Raw genomic sequence first — 24,524 nt, 5'->3', positions numbered from 1 at the left:
ACACTTAGGTTGCTTCCATATCTTGGCTCTTGTAAATAAAGCTGCAGTAAATGTAGGATTGCATACATCTTTTTGAATTAGTATTTTTGGTTTTTTGGAGTAAATACCCAGTAGTGGGATTACTGGATCATATAATAATTCTATTTTTAACTTCTTGAGGAACCTCCACACTACCTTTCACAGTGGCTGCACCAGCTTACATTCCCACCAACAATGCACAAGCGTTCCTTTTTCTCCACATCCTCACCAACACTTGTTTCTTGTGTTTTTGATTTTAGCCATTCTGACAGGTGTGAGGTGATATCTGTTTGTGGTTTTGATTTGCATTTCCCTGATGATGAGTGATGCTGAGTGCCTTTTCATGTGTCTGTTGGCCATCTGTATGTCTTCTTTGGAGAAATGTCTGTTCGTGTCTTCTGAATAGGCCACTTTTGATGATGTCTTTTAGGGCACTATATGGTCACATGAATGAATCATGTGACCATAAAAATCAATGTATTTTCCAAAGGCCCAATATTTATAAGTAGAATATGTATTGAAAGGATCAGCATAGACATAAAGGAACACTTAGGATTACAGTATTGGCGGCCCTGATTCTTACTGAGATAAAAAGTATTATACATAATATAAATAATAATAATACTCCCATAACTGATGTTAACATGGATCTTCATATCCAGAAGACCTATTTATTATCTTGTTTTGATTATCTGGGACAGAATGAATCCTGTGATTTGTGGCTAAGACCCATTTGGAGATCCATCTTCTCTGAAAATGGCATTATCTGAGACCTACCTGAGCTCCACCTTACCAGTTGAGGCAAGTTATCCAACCTCACTAAGCCTCACTCAGTTTCCCCACCTGTTGGTGTACAAGGAATTTTTTGGAAGAGAAGCCATTCTGCTGTTTAAGAACTTTGTTTTGGACAGCCCAGGCTTTGTGGTCAGCAATGTCTCTAAGTGGAAATTTCTAATATTTGGACCCAATTATGTCAACACAGCTAGGGATGTTTCTTGACAACAGGGATAACAGTTCCTCCATCAGGAGCCTGAGGTTTTCCTTGGGCAAGCCCAATTAGGAGAGGCTAAGTTAAAATTTCTGAGCACTTTATTTTTATGTTATTTTAGATTACTCACTTTATTATTATCTTATTTTGGAACTCTCATATGGATCTAGCTGATTAGTCTACTCTCAGACTAGAGAACTAAATCCTCCCCACAGGTGACAGACTGCTTTGACCTAATCAAGGTCTTGGATGCATATGAAACAGACGTGGAATTGAGCAGAGGCCTGGGGCCTTAGGGGTCAAAGTCAGAGCAGGTGGCTACTGGGATATTTGATGATGATGAGATCCACCTACTTAGTTACTATGATTACAAAGGAAACTCTTGATTGTTGGGGACGGGGGTATGTGTCTAGATCAGAGTCCAAATACCAGTGAAAGTTTTGGGAATTGGTGGCTAGAAAGTGTTGGAAGTTAAAAAAATATCAACAACAAAGCATTGGCTTTCAACTGGCCTCAGCTCATCCAACTATAATAAGACAAAGTTTGAGTTTGCTACAAAAGCTTCGATTTCCTCCAAAAAAGAGAAAATAAACGTCTTTGGCATGGTCCAAGGGTTTACTAGGTTGTCTGTGTTCTGAGAGGATATGGTGGGTCATCTCCCAATATAATGACCCTTTTCCCTTCAGCACAGAGGTTTTGTGCTCTAAGACCCTGTCACTACTCTCAGGATAGAGATGGAGGGCCAAGGCACTGGGAGGCCTTGGCCTTTAGATTATGCACTAAGATTGCAATTTTCCCTTCTTAGTATACGAAGTTACCTTTTTTTTTTTGAATAAGATTTTATTTTTAAATAATCTCTACACCCAACATGGGACTTGAACTCACAACCCTGTGATCAAGAGTCACATGGTCTACGAACTGAGCCAACCAGGTATCCCTACGGAGTTACTTTTTAAGGGGCCAATATATGACAAAATTAAATTGAGGTTGACTACAAAAGAAATAAAATCTCTAAAAAGTTTTTATTTGCAAAACATAAAGTTTCAAATAAGGTAGCATGGTTAGAAATGAAAGACTGCTCTTTGACAGAATGATTTCTACAGCTATAGTTTGGGTGTCAGTACTCTCAATAAATCCAGTCTGCTGAAAATAAAGTAGAACTATATAAAAATATTTTTAAAAAACCATTAGAACCATATTTTCTTTGTTCAAAGACCAATACTTTTCCACATTTCACTATTTTTGAAATTGGAATGTATAATAAATGTCAAAAGAAACTGTCCCGTTGTGATACAGTTGTTATTGTACGTACCTGTGTGAACTTGATTTGCAAGTAAATTATTCACTTGAATTGGTAGCACTAACTATGGCTGCCTGTGAGCTTAAAACTGGATCTTGAATGCTTCTAAAATCACACTTTTATCCTGCAATGAAATATAAATCTACAGTCTGTCGATTAAGACTAATCACAATTAAGACTGTCGAGCAATGAAGAGCACCAGAAAACTCCAAAGCTCTTGTAATAATAGATTGTTTCCCAAGGTAGGAGAGATTTGTGAAGCCTATTCATGCAGCATGAAGGATTATTACTCAAGTGCTGAATAACCACCTGTGAAAAGCTTCTGGCTTGACTTTCAGCCCTAATTTTTATCCATATGCAACTGAATTTAAAGAGAGAAAAACTGTAATTTTAAGCAAACAGAAGATGTAGACCAAATTCTGTGTTTTTTTTCAATATGACTTGAAATTACACTGCAAATCCTCAAAGTGTTCAAAAAGGTCAAGATCATGAACACAGGCTGTGAAAAGCAGTCCGTCACCCCAATGTTAGGTGTAACTGTTGTTGGCCAAGTGTGATTCAAAATAGTATCTAGACAGACTCTGAGTGTAGGAAAGGCTTACACCCAGACTTCAGTTTTGATGCTGAAAATCAAAGTGGATAAAGGCCTGGACAAGCCTTCACTAGTGAGAAAAGACATTTTTTTTGCAAGTACAAATAATATAGCTTTTACCCCTAACAAACAATTATTCAATCAATGGAGGGCCTTCTCATTAATGGCAGTTTGGAATTGAAGATATTCAGCAGTTAGCGACTGACTGAAAAACATAAAGAGAAGGACTTACGTGAATTCAAGCTGAATGGCATATTCTTTGGATATAAACGGCATCTGGTCTGGGGCCAGCCGCTTTGCCAGTTGCAGGGCACTGTCCCAGTGCTGTAAGTCCCTTCTCATCTGCCGGGAAGAGAGAGAGGGAGACCTTAATTCCAAGTGAACAAATTACTCTGCGTAGTCACCATACAGTGCTAGTTTTACTGGAAGTGATCAGAAAAGCTTTTTGTTTAAAAAGTGGAACTTGACCTTGGCAAAGATAGTATATTACTCGAGCATACATTCTCAGTGGGAGTGACAGAGCTCCCACAAGGGTAAAATTAGTTCTTGGAGAGCAAAAACACCTTATTATTAAAATGGTTTATGGTCCTCCAAAACTCAATCCTACCTAACAAAATATTATTCTTTAGTATTTCATTTTTACCAATAGGAAAAAATTAAATTGAATTAAAAATCAATCCAATCAATTAAGATTAATTTTTCTTATTAGAGGGGAGATAATAAAAAAAATGAGAAATACTTTACTATAGGAATTGATGTGTAACACCTGGGTGGCTCAGTCAATTAAGCGTCTGCCTTTGGGGTCCTGGGATCAAGTCCCACATCAGGCTCCCTGCTCAGTGGGGAGCCCGCTTCTCCCTCTGCCAGCCACTCCCCCTGCTTGTGCTCTCTCTCTGACAAACAAATAAATAAAATCTTTAAAAAAAAAAAAGGAACTGACTTTATTTCCTGAGAAAATCTGAAGCTATATCACAACATGAATAATAGCAAACATAAATATAAAATGTGACTGTGTCTTTCTTCCTGGCTCCTGTGGTCTTTTATCTTCATCTGGCACACAATTCCAAACATAAACTAATCACTAAATAATCTTTTAGAGTTCATTCCTCACTTTATTCACACTTTGTAAAGAATTAATAACAGCTAACACTTTTCAACTGCTCTTCTTTGCCAGGTACTATTCAAGGGCATTAGCTTGTTTACTTTTCCTAATTGGGCCTTTTGCAAGGAACTTTTCCTGTACCCATTTTAGAGATCCAGAAACTGAGGCAAAGAGAGGCTAGTTTTATATACAAAGTTATACTGCTGGTACCTGGCAGAGCTGAGTGGTAGGGCTGTGCCTCTGACCTCTTTACCTAGCTAACTCCTCAGCCTTCAAACTGAGGTTAAAGGAACGACAGGTGCAATCACCCCTCTCCACTGGTAAGTCATCACCTCAAATCCTTTACAAATCTGGTAGCACACGGCAAGTGTTCACAACTAAATGCAGAAGAATTAAGGTGACATTTTTGCCTTCATATTGCAGCCATAGTCCTACTTCAATGTGTACCAGTTCAAATTCTGAAAATTTCTCAGGGTGTCCTCAATTATTGCAAATAATATAAAATTAAATTTTTTTGTTAAAATTAATTCAGTTCACTTAAAATTTAAAAATGAAAATTTGCTGTAGGGCAATGTGAAAAAATGAGGTTGTAAAACTAATAGCAAGTATGTTTTCAAAACACCTCCTCTACGTAGTTGTGGAAATGCTGATTTGAGGTAGGATAACGTTAATGACAATAACTACCACTTTGCATCTTTACTATTTTTAAAAAATATTTTATTTACTTATTTGTCAGAGAGAGCACAAGCAGGGGGAGTGGCAGGCAGAGGGAGAAGCAGACTCAGGAAGTCCCAGGACCCCAGGATCATGACCTGAGTCAAAGGCAGCTGCTTAACCGACTGAGCCACCCAGGCGCTCCAGCATCTTTACTGTTGATCAGGCACTGTCGCAAAAGATCTAGCCTCATTTTTAAATCTTTACAAGAACCCTGTAGGCCAGATATTGTTACCCCTACTTTAAAGAAATGGGACCCAGGACACAGAAAAATTAAAATAACTTGTCCAGGGTGACACAGAGCTGGGATCTGAACCCACACATGTCAAACGCTAAAGTTCCTGTTCTTAATTGCTACTCTATATAGCCACTTTGCCCTTGCATTGAGCTAGGTCCTTCTCCCTGTTCTAGTCCTTCCCTTGCAATGCTCACCTCTGGGAAACCAAGGTCCTCGGTCCACCTCTTAACACAGAATAGAATCTCATACACCAAGTAAAAGATACATGTAACCTCAGTTTCCCCATTTGGCAATAGAGAAAATAACTATCTCCTGGGATTGTTGTGAGGGTTAAATGAATTAAAATATGTCAAGTGCTTAGAAAAGTGCCCAGCACATGTGGGCTCTCGATATAAACCGTGGCTGTTTCCATGTGTGTGCATTTTTGTAAATTACATAATCTGTTCTCTTCGGACACAGTGAGACTTGAAATTATTTGGTAACATTACAATAACATGCCTCTTATGGTTCCGCAGAACACAGAATGAAAGTATTTCTGAAGTTAATGAATACTCAGGGGTCTTAAAGCTGAAATGTCTAAATTCCAGGAGGTGGAAGGCACATGGTTTCCGGTGCTGAGAAATGTTAACTATGCAAAGGGGATTTTCCCATCCCTATCTGCTGCCATACCTCCAGGGCAGCAATAGGACAGCTGGATGCAAGGTACAGGTCCTGAGCCAGGTTGAAATCACTAGTAAACATGGCAAGATGTCCTGCCAGAAGATTGTAGTCTTCTATTCCCTATAAATAAGAGCAGTTTTTATGAGAAGAAATACAAGGGTTTCATTTTTTTTTTTTTAAAGCCTTTCCTTAGTAGGAAGTGGTAAGGTTCTATCAATTAACTTGCTGAGTTAGGTAAGATTAACCGCAGAAACGTAAAATGATTGAATAAATACCATTTAAATCCTAATGTAGTAATTCTCATGAGCTGCTGTCTACCTTTATCTGTTCCAAGGACATCACCATGCCAACATTTCCAATGGTCCGATAGACACGGATTGCAAACTCCACTTCCATGTGATGGAGACAAGCTCTGGCCAGCTCATTCCAGGCAGCGTGATTGTCCAGAAGCTTGCACATTTCCCAAGCATCAGAAAACCTAGCATTTGAATATATCAATTTAATCAGGGAGCTCTACTTGCCCCCTAGTTTGCAATTTTCAGGTTATATATAATTTAATGTTAGGTCTTAATTTTTGCAAAACATTTCTTCATCCGTAATCATCATTTCCAAGTTATGAAAAACTACATAAACTTTTCTTCCTTTATTGTACAGATAAATGTTTTTTCTTGCCTGGGTGGCTCAGTCTAGGTTAAGCTTCTGCCTTCGGCTCGGGTCATGATCCCAGGGTTCTGGGATCAAGTCCCGCATTGGCCTCCCTGCTCCCTGGGGAGCCTGCTTCTCCCTCTGCCCCCTGCTTGTGTTCTCTCTCTCTCTCTCAAATAAATAAAATCTTTAAAAAATATTTTTTCTTGAATTTCTTTTACTAATCTGAATCTAATCTGTGTAACCACCCTCCCTCATTAACAACTAACTCTTTTTGTTTGTTTATTTTTGAGTTTACTTCACACATAGGTGAAAATTATTTCTGTTCTCACATAAATCTAATAACACTACTCTACTCCTATAGATTTGGAAATTTAAAACAGGGGCCAGCAAACTATGGCTGACAAGCCAAATCCAGTCAGCTGTCTGCTTCCGTGACCCAAGTCTGACTGGAACAAGGCCACTCAGCCCATTTTTTTAGAGATTGTCTTGGCCACTCTTGTGTTACAATGGCCGACTTGGGTAGATATGAGAGCGATCCCATGGCTTTTAAAGCCTGATATGCTCACCATTTGGTCCATAACAGAAAAAGGTTGCTGACCTCTGGTTTAAAACATGACCATAAATGCGAATTAAACTTTCATGCTACATCAATGCATGTATTACATCTATCCATCTAGTCACCTACGCATTTTCCCACCCAACGCGCATTTACTGAGCTCCTATTTTGTGCCAGAAACTGTGCTTGGAACCAAGATACAAAGATCAAACACACAGTCATTGTCCTTCAGGCGGGGGGAGTACTGTTGTCCTAAGCCCTTTGGAACAGAGAGGTTCCAAGACTGGGGAAGGTGGAAGAGACAGTAAGTCAATGGATGATCCTGACACAGCGTGATAGAGGTAACTGTGCGCTTCCAATACGCGAATCTGTGCCAAACGCTTTGCATAAATTCTCTCACTGGATTACCCTAACAACCCTACCCACTAAGGAATATTGTCATTTCTCCCTTACAGATGAGGAAACGTGAAGCTTAGAGACCTCCCAAGACCATCACGCAGCAGTAGGAGGAAAGTGCTCTAAACCACTGTGTCTATGGCCCCGAGGCAAGCAGCCCACCAGGAAGGCCTCTAACCCAGGCTGCCAGGGCTAGGGGGCTGCAGCGGAGGCATCCCGGAGCAGGAGACGGCTCAGTTGAGTGTGAAGAATGCAGAGTTACTACAGACAGACATAGAGGAAGGGCATTCTGGGAAGAGAAAGCTGTATGTGTCAAGGCAAAGAACCATGAAAAGTATCCCGTTCAAGCAGCCAGCAGAACAGAGAGGGAGTGGAGGAAGGGATAGTTGAGGCTGGTATTAAAGCAAGTGGCCAGTACGTCATACTGAGGTCCCCGAGGAGGAGGGATTTTTTCCTCAAGCCAAGGGGAAAGATCTCCAGCAGAGAGTGAGAGGATCAGACTGGTATTTTCAAGTGTGGCAAATAGATGAGTTTGTCATGAGGCTATCAGCAGAGAGAGCAGTCGGGGAGTGGTTACCTTATACGTTATTCTGAGTGAGGGCCTGAGTTAGTGGGAGAGTATGGGGCGAGAGGAGGGTGCAGGGAGAAGAGGGTCTGGTGTGTGGGTGTGTTGGGACATGTGTACGTGGGATTAGTACTGGGGGAAAAGAGGGGACTGGGGAAGATGAGTTGTTTTAAAGAGAGCAAGTGTAAGGAGCTCATGGACTCTCAAACACAACTGGTAGGCAGTGGTAAATACAGCTTTAAGTGGAAGATACACGTTTTGGAGTCAGCCTCTTGTGAATGCTACTGAAGCCAAGTAAGTAGAGGAGATTCATTTAGGAAGAATAATTAGAGAAGAGAAGAGGGGGCTCATGGGACCCTAAGGAACAGCAACATTTAAGACATGGTCAGAGCCACAAAGGAAGACTCACAGCGGCTGTAACAGGTAAGAAGAAAAAGCAGAAAAAGGAAATCCCAAGCAAGGCAAAGCCAAACTTCTTATGTTGACATTAGGATACTGTTGAAAATTAGGCTTATTAGAATTTCACAGTAAGTGTGCTATTTGGGTGAGGAGAAACCTCTCTGTTCTGAAGGGCTTAGGACAACAGTACTTCCTTTAGAATTTACACACATTCTCATCCCCGTGATCTTGTCTGAGCCTCACAATAATCCTGCAAACAAGGCCAATACTATCATCTCCATCTACTTCCATAGGATATGACCTTTAAAATCACAAAAGCAAATGAGAACTCCTGAGAAGTGTTTGGAGTCCTACCTTTTGAGCATTAAAGTCTGTGTCAGCATTTGCTGCAGCTCGTTAGGCCCCACATCTTTTAAACCGTCCAGGAACTTGTGGGTGCTCAGGTAGATATTGTTTATTTTTCCACTCTGTGTCTGGCAGGTTAGCTCCCCATTATACAACAGCAAAGGTCTATGAGAGAAGGGGACTTTGGTGCCTCCAGCCAAGATGACCTTGGATCCTAGATTGGAAAACAGACATCTTAATGCTAAAAGTGGATCCTCAGCACATAAATCAGAAAGGAATGCTTTAATTTCATTGTCTTAGAAATTTATTTACCAACAAAAAAGTGATTAAGTACCTTGTATCGTGTCCTTGTGAAAGACGTAAGTGTATACCTTATCATCATCGTAAGCAAGAAATACGCCTTTATCCATCGGCCAGTTTTCCCAAAGAACACCTTTAATGGTTGGTGAAAAGTCTGGAATCTCATAGGTAGCATCATTAACCTACAAAACAGGATTTACAGATCTGCCCCACGTCTGCACTGAAATTGTCCTCGCTGGCCTTGGTAGGAGCCTGTTTGCTGCCTTGGTTGGTGTAGCTTTCCCACCGCGTTCACCCCAACAACACTCCAGCCATAGCAGGAAAGAAAGTTCCTTTTCCTACTCCTGTACTAGATCCCACTTGAAAAAAAAAAACAACAACCCCCCTGTGGTTTGTACGGCAAATCAAGACTTTTATCTAAAACATGGTGCATTTTCAGGAAAAAAGACAAGTCTGGACACAGAGCTTCAGCTTAAGAAAAAAAAAGGCTGAAGTTGCTGAAGACAACAGAAATTTAAACTACGAACACACTTGTGTTCAGAAAATTTTCAATACCTGTTATAGAAATGTTCCAGCTAGAGAAGAAACGAATTAATTCATACATATTTGGAAATCAAATAAACTCCACTAGGTCTATTTTATTTCAAAAGCTTCTCTAGAATGCATTCCAATAAATATAAAATGTACTGTTAGTGTTATAAGCTATTAAAAAAAAATCAATGCACATATTCCAGGGGCCTCGGCAGGGAGGCTTATATATACACTGAACGTGAAGCTGAGAAATACCCGCCTCCTCCCTACCCCATCTTGCTCTCAAAATAAGGATGAAATGTAAGATTCTTGCAAAGAATAACTAATACTATAGAGCTGTGCTGTCCAATACAGCAGCTACTATTTCACAGCCACATGTGCCTATCTGAACATTGAAATGTGTCTAGTCTGACTGAGGTGTAAGTTCGAACTATCTACTAGATCTCAGGGAGCTAGTATGAAAAAGAGGGTAAAACATCTCATTTTTTATATTGGTTACATACTGAAGTAATAATATTGGGTTGAATACATTAGCATTAATTTCACCTGTTTCTTTTTATCTTCTTTAAAAAAATGTGGCTAGCAGAAAATTTAAGATTATATGTAGTCCTAATTATATTTCTATTAGATAGTGCTACTTATAAGGTATTATGCTATTACTTATATATTGCAACCTCATTTAATTCTAACTTCATACTGTACAAGATAGGCATTCTTTTTTTAAAGATTTTATTTATTTATTTGAGAGAGAGACTGCAGAGTGGGGGGGGCGGGGAGAGAGAGAGAGGGCACGAGCCGGCGGGGGGTGGGGGGGCGGGGCAGAGGAAGAGGGAGAAGCAGACTCCCTGCTGAGCAGGGAGCCTGATTTGGGGCTCCATCCCAGGACCCTGAGATCATGACCTGAGCTTTAAGTCAGGAGCCTGACATGGGGCTCAATCCCAGGACCCCAAGATCATGACCTGAGCCGAAGTCAGACACTTAACCAACCGAGCCAACCAGGCGCCCCCAAGATAGGCATTCTTATGCCCATTTTGCGGATGAAGCAGCTTAGGCACAAAGAAATTTGCCCAAAGTCACACAGCTAGTAAGTTGAAGAGCCAGGACTTGGACCCAGCAGGCAGTCTGGCCCCCCAGTCTATGCTTCTAACCCCTGTGTGACACTGACCCTTGGTTTGTGCAGATGAGCACACCAGTGCCACCAGACTGGGGGCAGAATTTTTTTAAAAAGGTAACCATTTGTTGAGCACTTATCACATGGCAGGCACTGCACTAAACGCTTTATGGACATCGTCCCATTTTGTTTTTACATAACAACCTACCGAGTAGGTAGAACTGTACCCATTTTATAAACGGTGAAACTGGGACTCTGATCAAAGTGAGGGCTCTGGAGGAAGCCATGCTGGACTCAGACCACAGATGCCATTTTCCGTGTGACCTTGGACAAGTTACTTATCTTTTCTAATCTTAGTTTCTTCACCTATAAAATGGCCAATAGTATGAGTACTTGTTGGGGGTGCCCGACTGGCTCAGTCAGTAGGATGTGACTCTTGATCTCAGGGTTATGAATTTGAGCCCCAGCTTGGGCCTAAAGTTTATTTTAAAAAAATATATGAGTATTTATCTCTGGGGCTGCTATAAGGATTAAGAGATACCTGATATATATGAGGAGTACTCAGCACAAAAATATTAGTTGTTATTATTACTAATCTTAAATCCAGGTCTGTTTGTCTGTCTTCAGAGTCCATGTGCTTAACTTCCACACCCTACCTATTGATCAACTTCCTGTAATATATCACGTCATCCTTAATGGGCTTATAGAGCGATGGGGTACAAGGCTGTTATATTAGGGCGTCTGTAAGGAAAAAGTCACCTCTCCCAATTCTCCTGTATAATGTCAGTCGCTTCCTTACACTTCCTATACACAGTGAGGAAAAACTGGTTGAATAAACATACATATGAGGGAACCTGCATGTAAATATAAGAACTTTAAAGAGGAATAGTGGTCATCTGAATAGTTATATATTTTTTTCTTTTTTTAAAGATTTTATTTATTTATTTGAGAGAGAGAGAGGGAGAGCCTGAGCAGGAGGGAGGGGTGGAGGGAGAGGGAGAAGCAGACTCCCCACTGAGCAGGAAGCCCAACGTGGGGCTCGATCCCAAGCATCCTGGGATCACCACCTGAGCCCAAGGCAGACGCTTAACCGACTGAGCCACCCAGGCGTCCCTGAATAATTATATATTGTCATATATGTACACCACAGAAACAATGTTTCTCTCGGATTCACTGAAGTGGAGTAGAAGAGTAAGCTGCAGTAGTAACATGCTATGACAGGGTGAGTGATCAAATGAAATCAAATGCACGGCACTCTGGGCTGGAGGCCAGGGGCCTCCTCCTGTGCCCTAGGTGGTGAGGAAGGCTCCGCATCACAAGCCCGCCTTCCCCTTCCCTGCCAAGCTCACCTCACTTGTAGAAAGACTGAGCTGGTGTTATTTACAAGAAGAATTCACTCCTGTAGGTGCCATATTCCCCTCAGATATCGGCATATTCCCCTGGGATATCTAACCTAGCAGTGAGATCTCACTTTGGATAAAAGCAAACAGCCGCCCACAGGTTGGGTTAGAGAGGGCCTGTGCTCTCACGCACTCAGGCTTTTGTGTGGATTTTTTTTTCTTAACATTTTTTTCTTAACACATAATGGAGCTGCAGGTTAGAGTTGGAAATAGGAGTGGGAACGGGCAGCAGCAGGTGAGATAATTCTGGAACTGGAGGGGTTTAAGGGTGGTAAAGCAATAAAGAGGCGGGGCTTTAGCTAACACCTGCTAAATAGCTACCACGTGCCCGATCCTGTGTTTGGAAGAATCAACTCACTGAAACCTCACAGCAACTCAATGAGGAAGGTCGTGTAGCCTCTTTAACAGAAACTGTCAAGGAAAGGAGGACTGTAAAAGGTGAAAGAAAGATGCATCAACTCGTTCAGACTGCTCGAACTCCTCACCCTTTCACTAGAGGTCAGACCCCAGTTCTGCCTTAACTCCTGTCAGTCCCTGATTTCCCCACCTGCCTTCTAGGTACCCTCAGCAGCAGCTTCCATCTGTGGTGAGCCCACGCAGGGAAGCCGGGGAGCTCGGACGGGGCCCTGCTACAGAAAGGGGATCTGTCCAAGAGGGATTTCCTGATCAAGTAGAAAGAACTCAGGGTTATCTTTCTATTTATGTCATTTTTTCCTCACTTGTTCTGTGACTGGGAGAGGAATGGGTTGAATGAGAATTGGCACATTGGGAATTTTGCTTAAATAATCCAGATGCTCCTGTGGAAAATTGTTATATTTATCAAAGATAACAAAGATTTATCAAAGATAAAAAGAGAAAAAAAAAAAAAGGAAGAGAAAGAGACAGACAGGAAGGAAGGAAAGGAAGAGAGAAAAGGAAGGAAGGAAGGAGGAAAGTCTCAGTATCTAGTGAAGTGGACAGTGAGGGGAAAGCGGTCTCCACTGAGCGGCAAAGCACAGACACCAGGGGAACAGTTACTAAGATGTGTCTGAGAGGGGTGCCTGGGTGGCTCAGTCGGCCAAGGGTCTGCCTTAGGCTCACGTCATGATCTCAGGGTCCTGGGACCAAGCCTCGCATTGGGCTCCCTGCTCACAAGGAATCTGCCTCTCCCTCTGCCCCTCCCCACTCTGGTCGTGCTCTCTCTCTCAAATAAATAAATAAACAAAATCTTAAAAAAAAAAAAACAAAAAAAGATGCATCCGAGAACAGCTGTAGGCTATATGAACTGTGACCAAGAACATACTAAATCATTAACTGGATATCAAAAGTAAGTAAAGAAAAAATCCAAGTATAGTAAATGATGTAAAAACCCATCTCCTTTTTCTAATTTATTTTAAAAAACAGTAAGGGATGTATAAAAATAAGAGTAACTGATTCTAAAAAGGGTCCATCTGTTTTTAATCTATCTTATTCAAAAATACCTTTTCTTTCTGTTCAGGATCATTAAGGCAAGAGGAAAATCAAGTGAGGTGGGCAGAAAGGAGTCCCTGCCCTCTGAAGCTTATGGCATACCTGGAGAGAAAAGTCATTTAAATTAAGACATACTGTAACATTTTCCAGTAAATAAGGTTAAAGTGGTACAGAATATAACTATTATTCCATTTAAAAAATCTTTCTGGGGGGCACCTGGGTGGCTCAGTTGTTAAGCGTCTGCCTTTGGCTCAGGTCATGATCCCAACGTCCTGGGATCGAGCCCCGCATTGGGCTCCCTGCTCAGCGGGAAGCCTGCTTCTCCCTCTCCCACTCCCCCGCTGTGTTTCCTCTCTCGCTGTGTCTCTCTGTGTCAAATAAATAAATAGATAAAATCTTAAAAAAAAAAATCTTTCTGGGACTGACACTATGAAGAACTGCAGAATAATGGAAAAAGTTTTCTTGATGTAAATAATTGTAAAAATGGATCACAAACATGATTTAATGAAGTACTCTAATCCTTGAACTAGTTAAGAAAAAATGATTTTATATATAATATACATTAAAAACATTTTTCTTTGTATATTACATTTTAAAAAAATGAATGCTTAAGAAATCTTCCAGACTTACTGGACAGTAGACAAATCCATCACTTTTTTCATCAATGAAAACTAATCTGGTCCCATTTGGATCAGGAAAAATCTTTTTCACACCAACAGGATGTCGATAATCATTAACAAATTGCCAGTCTTCGATGTAGAAATACTGAATGACACCAGTCTAAAAAAAAAATCCAGTAATAGAAATATAAACATTGTCAAGAAAATACTTTAAGCACTTAAACACACTTCCAATTTTATTTATTTATTTATTTATTTATTTATTTATTTATTTATTTATTCTTATGTTAATCCCCATACATTACATCATTAGTTTTAGATGAAGTGTTCCATGATTCATTGTTTGTGCATAACACCCAGTGCTCCATGCAAAATGTGCCCTCCTCAATACCCACCACCAGGCTAACCCATCCTCCCACCCCCCTCCCCTCTAGAACCCTGTTTGTTTTTCAGAGTCCATCGTCTCTCATGGTTCGTCTACCCCTCCGATTTCCCCCGCTTCATTCTTCTCCTCCCGCTACCTTCCACACTTCCAATTTTAAGAGAAAATGTACAATATTTTTCATGCAGGAAGAGTCTAAAATTAATATTTACTATATGTAAAGGTACAAATCCAAGAAAGTGAGAATGTACATGTGATTCAACAGTAAGTTCTAATATTCTTAGTGATATTAAAGCATAATTGATTTTCAGATTTTCCACTTATAGGAAATATCCTTACTGTTTCAGAATAACTTTCAAATCATGTTATTTTTAAATATTTTTGCTGTTAAGACCAATTAGAAAATTAAAACAAACAAAACCACCTCATGTAATCAATTGTATTTCTATATATTAGCAATGAACTATAGATACCAAAATTTAGAAATACATTACCATTTACAATCACTCAAAAAAGATGAAATATTTAGGTATAAATTTAACAAAACTTGCACAGGATTTGGATGCTGAAAACTATACAACACTGATGAAAGAATCAAAGAAGACCTAAATAAGTGGAGGGTATACTGTGTTCATGGATTGGAAGACTCACCATAATAAACATGTTAATTTTCCCCAACTAATATACAAGTTTAATATGATTCCAAAACAAATCTCAAGATTTTTTGTAGATATAAACAAGATTATTCTAAAATTTGTATGAAATGGCAAAGGAACTAGAATAGCTAAAGCAATTTTGAATAAAAAAAGAATAAGGTGGGAAACTGACTACTCAACTTCAAAACTTTTTTTTTTTTTTTGGTATAGCTATAGTAATTAAGACTGTGTCATATTAGTGAAGGGACAGACACACAGATCACTGGAACAGAATAAAGAAGCCCAGGATGGACCCACCCAGATATCCTTTACTGATCCTTTTTTTTTTTTTTTAAGATGCCCGCACTTTTATTTTAAATAATAGCATATTGAGGTATAACTCACATACCATGCAATTCACCCACTTCAAATGTACAACTCCATGGCTTTTAGTATATTCACAGAGTTGTATAATACTTGATCACAATTCATTTTAAAACATTTCATCACTTCAAAAAGAAACCCCACTTAATAGTCTTTCCTGAGTTTCCCCAACCTTGTCCCACTCCCCCTCCGCAGTCTAAGGCAACTACTTACCTACCTTCTATCTCCATAGATTTGCCTATTCTGGACATTTCATATACATGGTATCATACAAAATGTGGTCTTTTGTGATTGCTTTCTTTTACTCAACATGATGTTTTCAAGGTTCATCTATATTGCATTATATATCAATATTTTATTCCTTTTTGCTGTCAAAGAATATTCCATTGTGTGGATATGCCATATGTTGTTCACTTGGACATTTGGGTTGTTTCCACCTTTTGATTATTATAAATAATGTTGCTATGAACACTGGTGTACAAGTTTTTTGGACATATATCTTCATTTCTCTTGGGTATAACCTAGGAGTGAAATTCCTGGGTCATATGGTAGCTATGTCTGTTTATTTATCTATTTATGTATAGATTTATTTATTTATTTTAGAGAGGGGGAGGGGCAGAGGGAGAGGAAGAAGGAGAGAGAGCATCTCAAGCAGACTCCCCACTGAGCACAGAGCCCGATGTAGGGCTGGATAACATGACCCTGAGATCATGACCTGAGCCGAAATCGAGTCAGATGCTTAACCAACTGAGCCACCGAGGTGCCCCTATGTCTAATCTTTTATAGAATTACCAGAGTGTTCTGCCAAGCAGCTGCACCATTTTACATTCCCACCAGCAGTGTATAAGAGTTCTGATTCCAGGCGCCTGGGTGGCTCAGTTGGTTAAGCGACTGCCTTCAGCTCAGGTCATGATCCCAGAGTCCTGGGATCGAGTCCCACACCGGGCTCCCGGCTTGGCGGGGAGCCTGCTTCTCCCTCTGACCCTATCCCCTCTCATGCTGATTCTCTCTCTCTCTCTCTCAAATAAATAAATAAATAAAATCTTTAAAAAAAGAAAAAGTTCTGATTCCTCTCCATCCCCATCAACACTTGTTATCATCTGACTTTTTGATTATAGCCATCATAGTGGATGTGAAGTCATAACTTCACATTTACTTCTGGGAACTTTACAGAGAAGTGAAAACCTTTCACACAAAAACCTGTATATGAACATTTATAGAAGCTTCATTTGCAATAGTCAAAATCTAGAACCAATCCAGATGCCCTTCATTTGGTGAATGCTTAAACAAATTGGTGTATTCATACCATAGAATACTACTCAGCAATAAAAATGAACAAATTATTGATGCGCACAATGACTCAGATAAATCTCCACAGAAGTATGCTGAGTGAAAAAAGGCCAATCCCTAAAGGTTACAAGGTGTATGATTCTACTTATGTAACATTATTGAAATGCCAAATTATAGAAATGGAGAACAGAATACAGTTGATCCTTGAACAACACAGGGATTAAGGTTACTGAACCCCCACCCTGACAGTCGAAAATGCATGTATAACTTTGACTCCCCCCAAACTAAATTACTAAATAGCTCTACTATTGACTGGAAGCTTTACCAATAACAAATAGTTGATTAACACATACTTTGTGTGCTAAATATATTATATACTGTATTCTTCCAATGAAGTTAGAGAAAATAGTATAAGAACCATAAGAGAAAATACATTTACAGTACTGTATTTATTGGAAAAAAAACCTGCATATAAGTAGACAGGTACTGTATTCATTGAAAAAAATCCACATACAAGTAGACTCATACAGTTCAACCCCTGTTGTAACCCTTGTTGTAACTATAACTTTGTTACCAGGGATCAAGGCTGAGGTGAGGGCAGGAGGCAAGTGGGGGTGTCTATAAAATAGCAACAGGAAGGCGTCCTTGTGGTTATAGAATTATTCTGTATCTTGACTATCAATGTTAGTATCCTGATTATGATATGTAATATAATGTTACCATTGGGGGAAACTAGGAAAAGAGCATATTGGATCTCTCTGTTTTGTTTCTTACGTGGGATCATTTTGTATTGTTTCTTAAAACCACCTCTGAATCTACAATGATCTCAAAATAAAAAGTTTAATTAAAATAAAAGCACATAACATCTTGGACTTCTATTCAGGCCAAGATAGAGTAACAGCCTGGATTTAACTTTCCTACTCCAAACAACCAAAACCAGTAGACAAAAATCATGAAAAAACAAGTTTTCAAGATACTGGAATGAGGCAACAAAGAACAATTTCTGCCTGAGATTTTGGAAACAAACCAGGTAAGCCCTGTGAGTCCTCCAGCTTTTGCTCTGAGAGTTTTCAAGGCATGGCAAAGGGAGGAGGATGCAGGCAGAGCATGGCTCCCCAAGCTGAGGAGATGGAGCTGAAAGTCTGGGGAGAACAGGGGGCTGGGGTTTGCAGGGCAGAGTACAGAAGACATAAGTTTGGGTTGCTGCACTGGGTCCACTCTGAGTCCTTGGCAGGTACTGTCACTGCATGCATGTGAGAAAACCACAAGGCCAAGGAAAGAGCCATCCAAAGGGATTAGAGGGAACAGGAATAGTAACTATTCCCAACAGCCAGACTGGAAAAAATCATAGTTCACAAGGCACTGGGTAGAGAACTCAGAAAGATCAGAAGCAGGAATAATTAGCTATAGACTGAGCAGTATTTCACATCTGCCTAAGAAATCATAAAACCAGACTCAAAAAGGGTCAAACTACATCTAAGTCAATTAACTGCATTCCAGAGCAAAGCTCAAGAATATTTTTAGAGGGGGCGCCTGGGTGACTCAGTCAGTTAGGTCATGATCTCATGGGTCCTGAGATTGAGCCCTACTTTGGGCTCTGTGCTCAGCAGGGAGTCTGCTGGAGATTCTCTCCCTCTCCCTCTCCACTTCCCCATGTTTGGGTGTAAAAAAAGACTATTTTTAGGAATACAAAAATATCCAGCATCCCAAAAGGTAAAATTACCAGGTATGCAAAAAAGTAGAAAAGATGAACCATAGCTTAAAGTGGTTCAATATGATTGTGTATTTTTTATTATTTGATTTTATCTAATTTGTTGACTTATTAGCTACAACTCTATTATTTTAGTGGTTTAGGTTTTGTAGTATACATACAACCTGGTAACAGGCAACTACAAAAGATCTACAGCTAAAATCATACTAAGTGGTCAAGAACAAGATGAAGATAGCCATTCTCACCATTCCTATTCAACAATGTATTAGAATAAAAGGCATCCATGGGGCACCTGGGTGGCTCAGTTGGTTAAGCATCTGACTTCAGCTCAGGTTATGATCTCTGGGTCCTAGGATCAAGCCCTGTGTCTGGCTTCCCACTCAGAGGGAAGTCTACTTCTCCCTCTCCCTCTGCCCATCCCCCTCCTAGTATTCTGTCTCTTTCTCAAATAAAATTAATAAATAATATAAATAAATAAATAAAAGGCATCCATATTGGAAAGGAAGAAGTAAAACTATATTCAGAGATGACATGATCATCTATATAGAAAATCCAATGAATCTACAAAAAACTACTATAACTACTAAGTGAATTTAGTTAGGCTGCAGTATACAGGATTAATACCCAAAAATCAGTTCCATTTCTATATGCTACAAACGAATAATCAGAAGTTAAAATTTAAAAAAGTAATACTATGCATTAAAAATAAGAAAAATGCTAAAATACAAAAATATGAAATACTTAAGGTATAAATCTGACAAAAGGGGTGTTGGTACACTGAAAACTCAAAAACACTAAGAGAAATTAAAACCTAAATAAATGGAGGTATATATCTTGTTCATTGGTGAGTAGATTTTGCTAAGATGGCAACTGGTCTGTAAATTCAACATGATCCCATTAAAATTCCCAGGAGGCTTTTTGTAAAAACTGACAAGATTATCATAAATTCAAATAGGAATGCAAGGTACTGAGAACATAGCCAAAACAACTTTGAAAAAGAAACTCAAAATTGGAGGGGACGTCACCTGCTTTCAAGACTTATTATAAAACTACAGTAATTAAAACAGTGTGATACTGTTATAAACACAGACACACAGATCAATGGAATGAGCAATTCCAGAAAAAGACCCACACATTTATGGACAATCTGATTTTTGACAAAAGTACAAAGGTGATTTAGTGGAGGAAGGACAATCTTTTCAATAAATGGTGCTGGGACAACTGGAATATCTTTAAACAAAAAAATGAACTTTGATCTAGACTTCACAGCATAAACAAAAATTAACTCAAAATGGATCATAGACCTCAGTACAAAACATAAAACTACAAAACTTATAGAAGAAAACACCAGAGAAAAACTCTGTGACCTTGGGTTAGGCAAAGATTACTTAGATATGACACCAAAAGCACAATCTGTAAAAAATAAATTGGTAAGCTGGACTTCATCAAAGTAAAAAAATTTATTCTCTGTGAAAGACACTGTTAAGAAAATGAAAAGGCAACGGATGCACTGGGAGAAAATACATGCAAAGCATATATTTGATAAATTATGGACTTGAATACAGAATAAAGAACTCTCAAAAATCAATAATAAGAAAACAACCCAATTAAGAAATGGCCAAAGAAATTTGAACAGACACTTCACCAAAGATATACAGAGAGCAAACAAGCATATGAAAAGATGCTGGTGGAGAGGGAAGGAGAGAAGGAAAAAAAGAAAAAAAGAAAAAAAGAAAAAAAAGAAAAGATGTGCCACAGGAGTCCCCTAGGGAAAAGCAAATTAAAATCATACGCAAATAATGAATCATGGAACACTACATCAAAAACTAATGATGTAATGTATGGTGATTAACATAACATAATAATTTTTAAAAAAAGCAATGGTCTTCATTTGAGCAAAAGAAAAAAAAATCACAATGAGATTTCACTACACACTTAAGAGTGGGTTAAATTAAAAAGATTGACCATATCAAATGTTAGTGAGGATGTGGAGGAATTGGAACGCTCACACACTGTTGATGGAAATGTAAAATAGTACAACCAATTTAGAGAACAGTTTGTCAGTTTCTTAAAAACTTAAACATACATATGCCATATGATGTAGCCATTCTCCTTCTCAGTATTTATCCAAGAGAAAAGAAAGCATATGTCCATGCAAAGACTTGAACATGAATGTTTATAGCAGCTTTATTTGTAAATACCCCATACTGGAAATAATCCAGGCTGGAAACAACCCCAAATGGGAAATCCCCAATGTCCATTCCTTAGGTTCATGGTTAAGCTAATGATGATAAATGTATACTATAACATGCCATCCCAGCAAGAAAAAGGAATCAACAGTTGATACACACAAGAAGGCAGATAGAAACAAGTACATACCATATGATTCCATTTACATAAAACTCTAGAAAACAGAAACTCATTTATAGTGACATCAGGGGCAGGACACGAAGGAGGAATCATAAAGGGGCATGAGAAAACTTTTGGCGGTGATGAATGTTTACTATTTTGATTGAGTTGATGGTGTTTCACAGGTATATGCATGTCAAAATTTATCAAATTGTGGGCTTTAAATAGTAGTTTGTTGTGAATCAATCATACCTCACTAAAACTTTAAGAAACATATTTTCAGAATCATTCAAGAAAGAGATTGAGATAAATGCTGACTTATGGACAGACTACCACACCTTGAGTTCTTATTTCAAAATGCCGTGTGGAATAGTGGAAAGAGTGGGTTTTACATCAGAAGATACTGTTAAAGTTCCACATCTGTTACAAACTTACTAACCTCTTAATCTTCAGTGTTCTTCAGTCTCTAACACTTCCCTGATTATTTTATAAAACTAATGAGATAAAATAAGTGAGATCAGGGCTTTATAAACTGCTACATCTCATACAAATGTATTATATTTGCTGTAACTTACCATATCCCTTACCACTTTACCTGACACATGAGACCTACCCTACTGGTGTATATTAGTAAAAAGATGATTATTTTAGGTCGAACTTAAAGTCTCTCTTATGGCAATAAGTATGCAACAAGACATGCTTTTTTTAGAAAACAGTTTAACGTGAGAAAATGAAACATTTGAAAGTCAATAATTGTTTTTCTAATGTGGAAAACAGTGCCCTTCCTACCTTTACTAAATTCTTTTAGAGAATGAACAAGACAACAGGTATGATATGCTTTGAAAAATCTTTGAAAAATTTTTACAAATGTAAGATGCTATTACTATAACTATGTTTTATGTCCATCTGGCTAGTGTAATATTTAGAGATTTAGGGTACTGGTGGTTCAAAAGACCAAAATTGGGGCACCTGGATGGCTCAGTTGGTTAAGTGTCTGACTCTTGATTTTGGCTCAGATCATGATCTCAGGGTCATGAGACTGAGCCCCACATCAGGCTCCACACTGAGCATTGAGCCTGGTTAAGATTCTCTCTCTTCCTCTCCCTCTGCCCCTCTCCCTCCCCAGCTCACACTCTCTCTCTCTAAAAAATAAAACAAACAAAAAAACAACCATCAAAAGATTGAAGTGGGATTCCCAATATTCAATTAATTTTGCCATTTATTAAATGCCTACTAAATGTAGGCACTGGAGATCTAAAGTTGAATGATACGTCTTATGTTCATCACCGAAATAAACCCTTACAGCATCTAGATAAGGAAAATGAGGCTTGGAATGGGTTAAGTAGCGAGTAAGAGAACTGGCACTTGAGCTCAGATTTTCCAGACTCTTTTCACTCTGCCATCAAAATTGCTTATATAATCACAAAAGCACTACTAGCAAATCATGGGACCTATGTGCTGTACATAAGTGTGTATAAAATGTAATGTATATATGTTATATACATACATCTATACGTATGTATATATTATGTATATATTATATATATACACACACATAGATATTACAAAGCAAAAATTAGAAAGTCCCCTATGTTCTATATCAAAGAAGCCAGTACGTACATCTGTACCATAGATGAGGAAATCACCAGTTAAGGCATGGCATAAAATACGGCACTTATCATCCACTGCTGGGAAAAGCCGAGTCTCACGTTCTTCTTGAGCATCCAAGATTTCACTTTCTATCTAAAATATAAAGAATAATAGTACCTTATAGATTTGAGTAAAGCTGGTCTGCACCATCTGGGAGATAGGGGAGGGTCTTCTTCCTAAGTTCGATTAAACATTCAGACTCATTAGACTACCCGTCTATTGAGAAAGACATCAGACAAGAACCACAATCGCCAGCGGGGCAGCATTAAACATCCCTCTTTAGTGGGAATAATCTTTGCAGCAGGCTCTGCAGGGGTCTGGTAGCTTTTCTCTTTGGCTTCCCAGAAGCAAAGAGCCAAGAAATAGATGTAGGAGATGCCCCCTTGCTTAGAAGACCCGTATTTCAGGAGCCAATATCTTTTGAACAATTTAATAGGTATAGTTTCAAGTATCCCCAAAAGGGATATGCCCAAATATGTAAGTCAATTCATGGCAGGAAGCCCAGACATAGAACGTCCCCATCAGTTTTTAATTTCCCTCTAGATGCAGTTTCCCACCAGAGTAAGAAAGCTAATTGAGCATCTCATGCAGAAGGGTAAAGAGTTTTGTTAGTCCTTTAGCCACACCTGACTTTCTAGCTAGTCTGTATGTGGTTGCTTTCTGAACAAAGTTCTTGGTAATGTAACATTAGGCTGTTCATCATCATCACTAATCTGAGTCATCACGAGTCCCAAGGGCTCCAGGATATCAGAATTATACTTACCAAATGCAACTGGACTTTGCCTTCAAAAAGTGCAGCTGCATAGTCAGAATGAAGGCAAACACTGGCGACTGTCCCCAGATATTCCACATCTTTCAATTTTTTAACAGCTGTAACAATATAAAAACACGTATTAAAATATAAATAAAATTACATTGAGATTTGCAACTAATTTTTAAATGGGTGCCTTTTTAAGGATATTCTGAATCTAAAATTTTTATTTTAGCCATTCTAAAGAAAATCGTAGTTGTCATATAAATTTGCTTTCAGGAATTCCGTAATGATTCACATGAAACAAAGTAACAGGAAATAAAATTACACGTGAAACAACCAAAAATTGTACTTCAGCGACAGTAAGCTTAATGGTGTAGTCTATCTGAGGCTAAATCTCGGCGGGCTCTACTCCTGAGGGATATCTGACCTCCAGTGGGGAGAAGCAGCAGCCAGGCTCCCTTCAGATGCTAATGGCCATAACGTAAAGAACAAAAGGAGGGGGGAGGGACCCAACGACCCGACCGAGGAGTGCCTAAGAAAGCCACTGTGCAAAGGCGCCTCACATTTTATTTCATTTAGTTCTCCTCACAACCCCTTGACCCCTACATGTACAAGAATCCTCATTTTCCGGACAAAGCCTTCTCAACCAGGGCTCAGAGAAGTAAAGAATTTGTCTAGAGTCACCCAGCTCCAAGAGGCAGCAGGGGAATTTACACTCAGGGCCTATTTCTAAAGGTCATACTCTGCCCACTATACCACGCTGTGTTCACTACAAAGGCTAAGAATAAAATCTTCCCAAAAATTATGCAAAATTTTTACAGGATTCACAAAACTGTTAAGCTTCTTAAGAGACAGCTGAAGGAAAAGAGTGAAAGGCCCGGTCTTCAAAGAAACTTTCAATGCTCCCCAAATAATAACAGAAATTATACGCTAGGTGAGATGACAACTGGTTTGAGACTTGCCATTCTCTCCAAGGACATAAAACCAAGCTCGATTATTCATTCCCACGGCCAGATGATAAAGCCCGACTGCTATGAAGTTGGGCTCCACGTCAATGGAAACTGCGATTGGCAGCTCCTGTAATACAGGAAAGGAACAGTAGCAGATCAACTGCTACAACTGCTTTGATTTTACTAATAAATACAATCAAAATAACACCATTTTCATACTCCTTCAACAGGGTTGGCTACAGTGACTTCAAGGAGGGAGGTGAGGTACGCAATCCTTGTGCTGCAGGCATCCCCGAGTATGGGAAGCTTGGTCAAGAAAACATGCAGCGAGCCCCTTTGGGTAGACAGTGCCAGCAACTGGCCATCATCTGTCCAGGACAAGGTGCCCAACCCTGAAATAATTGACAGAATAAAGGATCAATCAAAAACAAGCAAATATTTTCACGTAAGCTGCAGAGACATAAAAATCTTCAAGTGTTGTCTTTTA

General features: G+C 39.2%; 1 protein-coding gene across 2 annotated transcripts in view; it reads right to left on the bottom strand.

Annotated features, from left to right (window-relative positions):
- WDR19 (WD repeat domain 19) overlaps window positions 1-24,524 on the bottom strand; it is a 100,131-nt gene that overhangs the window by 40,270 nt on the left and 35,337 nt on the right. For both annotated transcript variants that reach the window (XR_010409335.1, XM_045881308.2), the window contains exons 11-20: window positions 24,257-24,429; window positions 24,050-24,164; window positions 23,097-23,203; window positions 22,304-22,426; window positions 13,943-14,092; window positions 8,856-9,003; window positions 8,531-8,735; window positions 5,931-6,090; window positions 5,622-5,732; window positions 3,131-3,240 (exon numbers count right to left, since the gene is read on the bottom strand). Coding sequence is in view for 1 of the 2 variants with exons in the window: in XM_045881308.2 (XP_045737264.1) it covers window positions 3,131-3,240; window positions 5,622-5,732; window positions 5,931-6,090; window positions 8,531-8,735; window positions 8,856-9,003; window positions 13,943-14,092; window positions 22,304-22,426; window positions 23,097-23,203; window positions 24,050-24,164; window positions 24,257-24,429 (1,402 nt within the window). In the remaining variant the exon portion in view is untranslated. The remainder of the gene's footprint in view (window positions 1-3,130; window positions 3,241-5,621; window positions 5,733-5,930; window positions 6,091-8,530; window positions 8,736-8,855; window positions 9,004-13,942; window positions 14,093-22,303; window positions 22,427-23,096; window positions 23,204-24,049; window positions 24,165-24,256; window positions 24,430-24,524) is intronic.

Source organism: Mirounga angustirostris, unplaced genomic scaffold (assembly GCF_029215605.1).
Source record: "Mirounga angustirostris isolate CCGP_5_RB_7025 unplaced genomic scaffold, mMirAng1.0.hap1 SCAF_2, whole genome shotgun sequence".
Taxonomy (NCBI): Eukaryota; Metazoa; Chordata; class Mammalia; order Carnivora; family Phocidae; genus Mirounga; species Mirounga angustirostris.
This window is presented reverse-complemented; position numbering and strand designations above follow the sequence as displayed.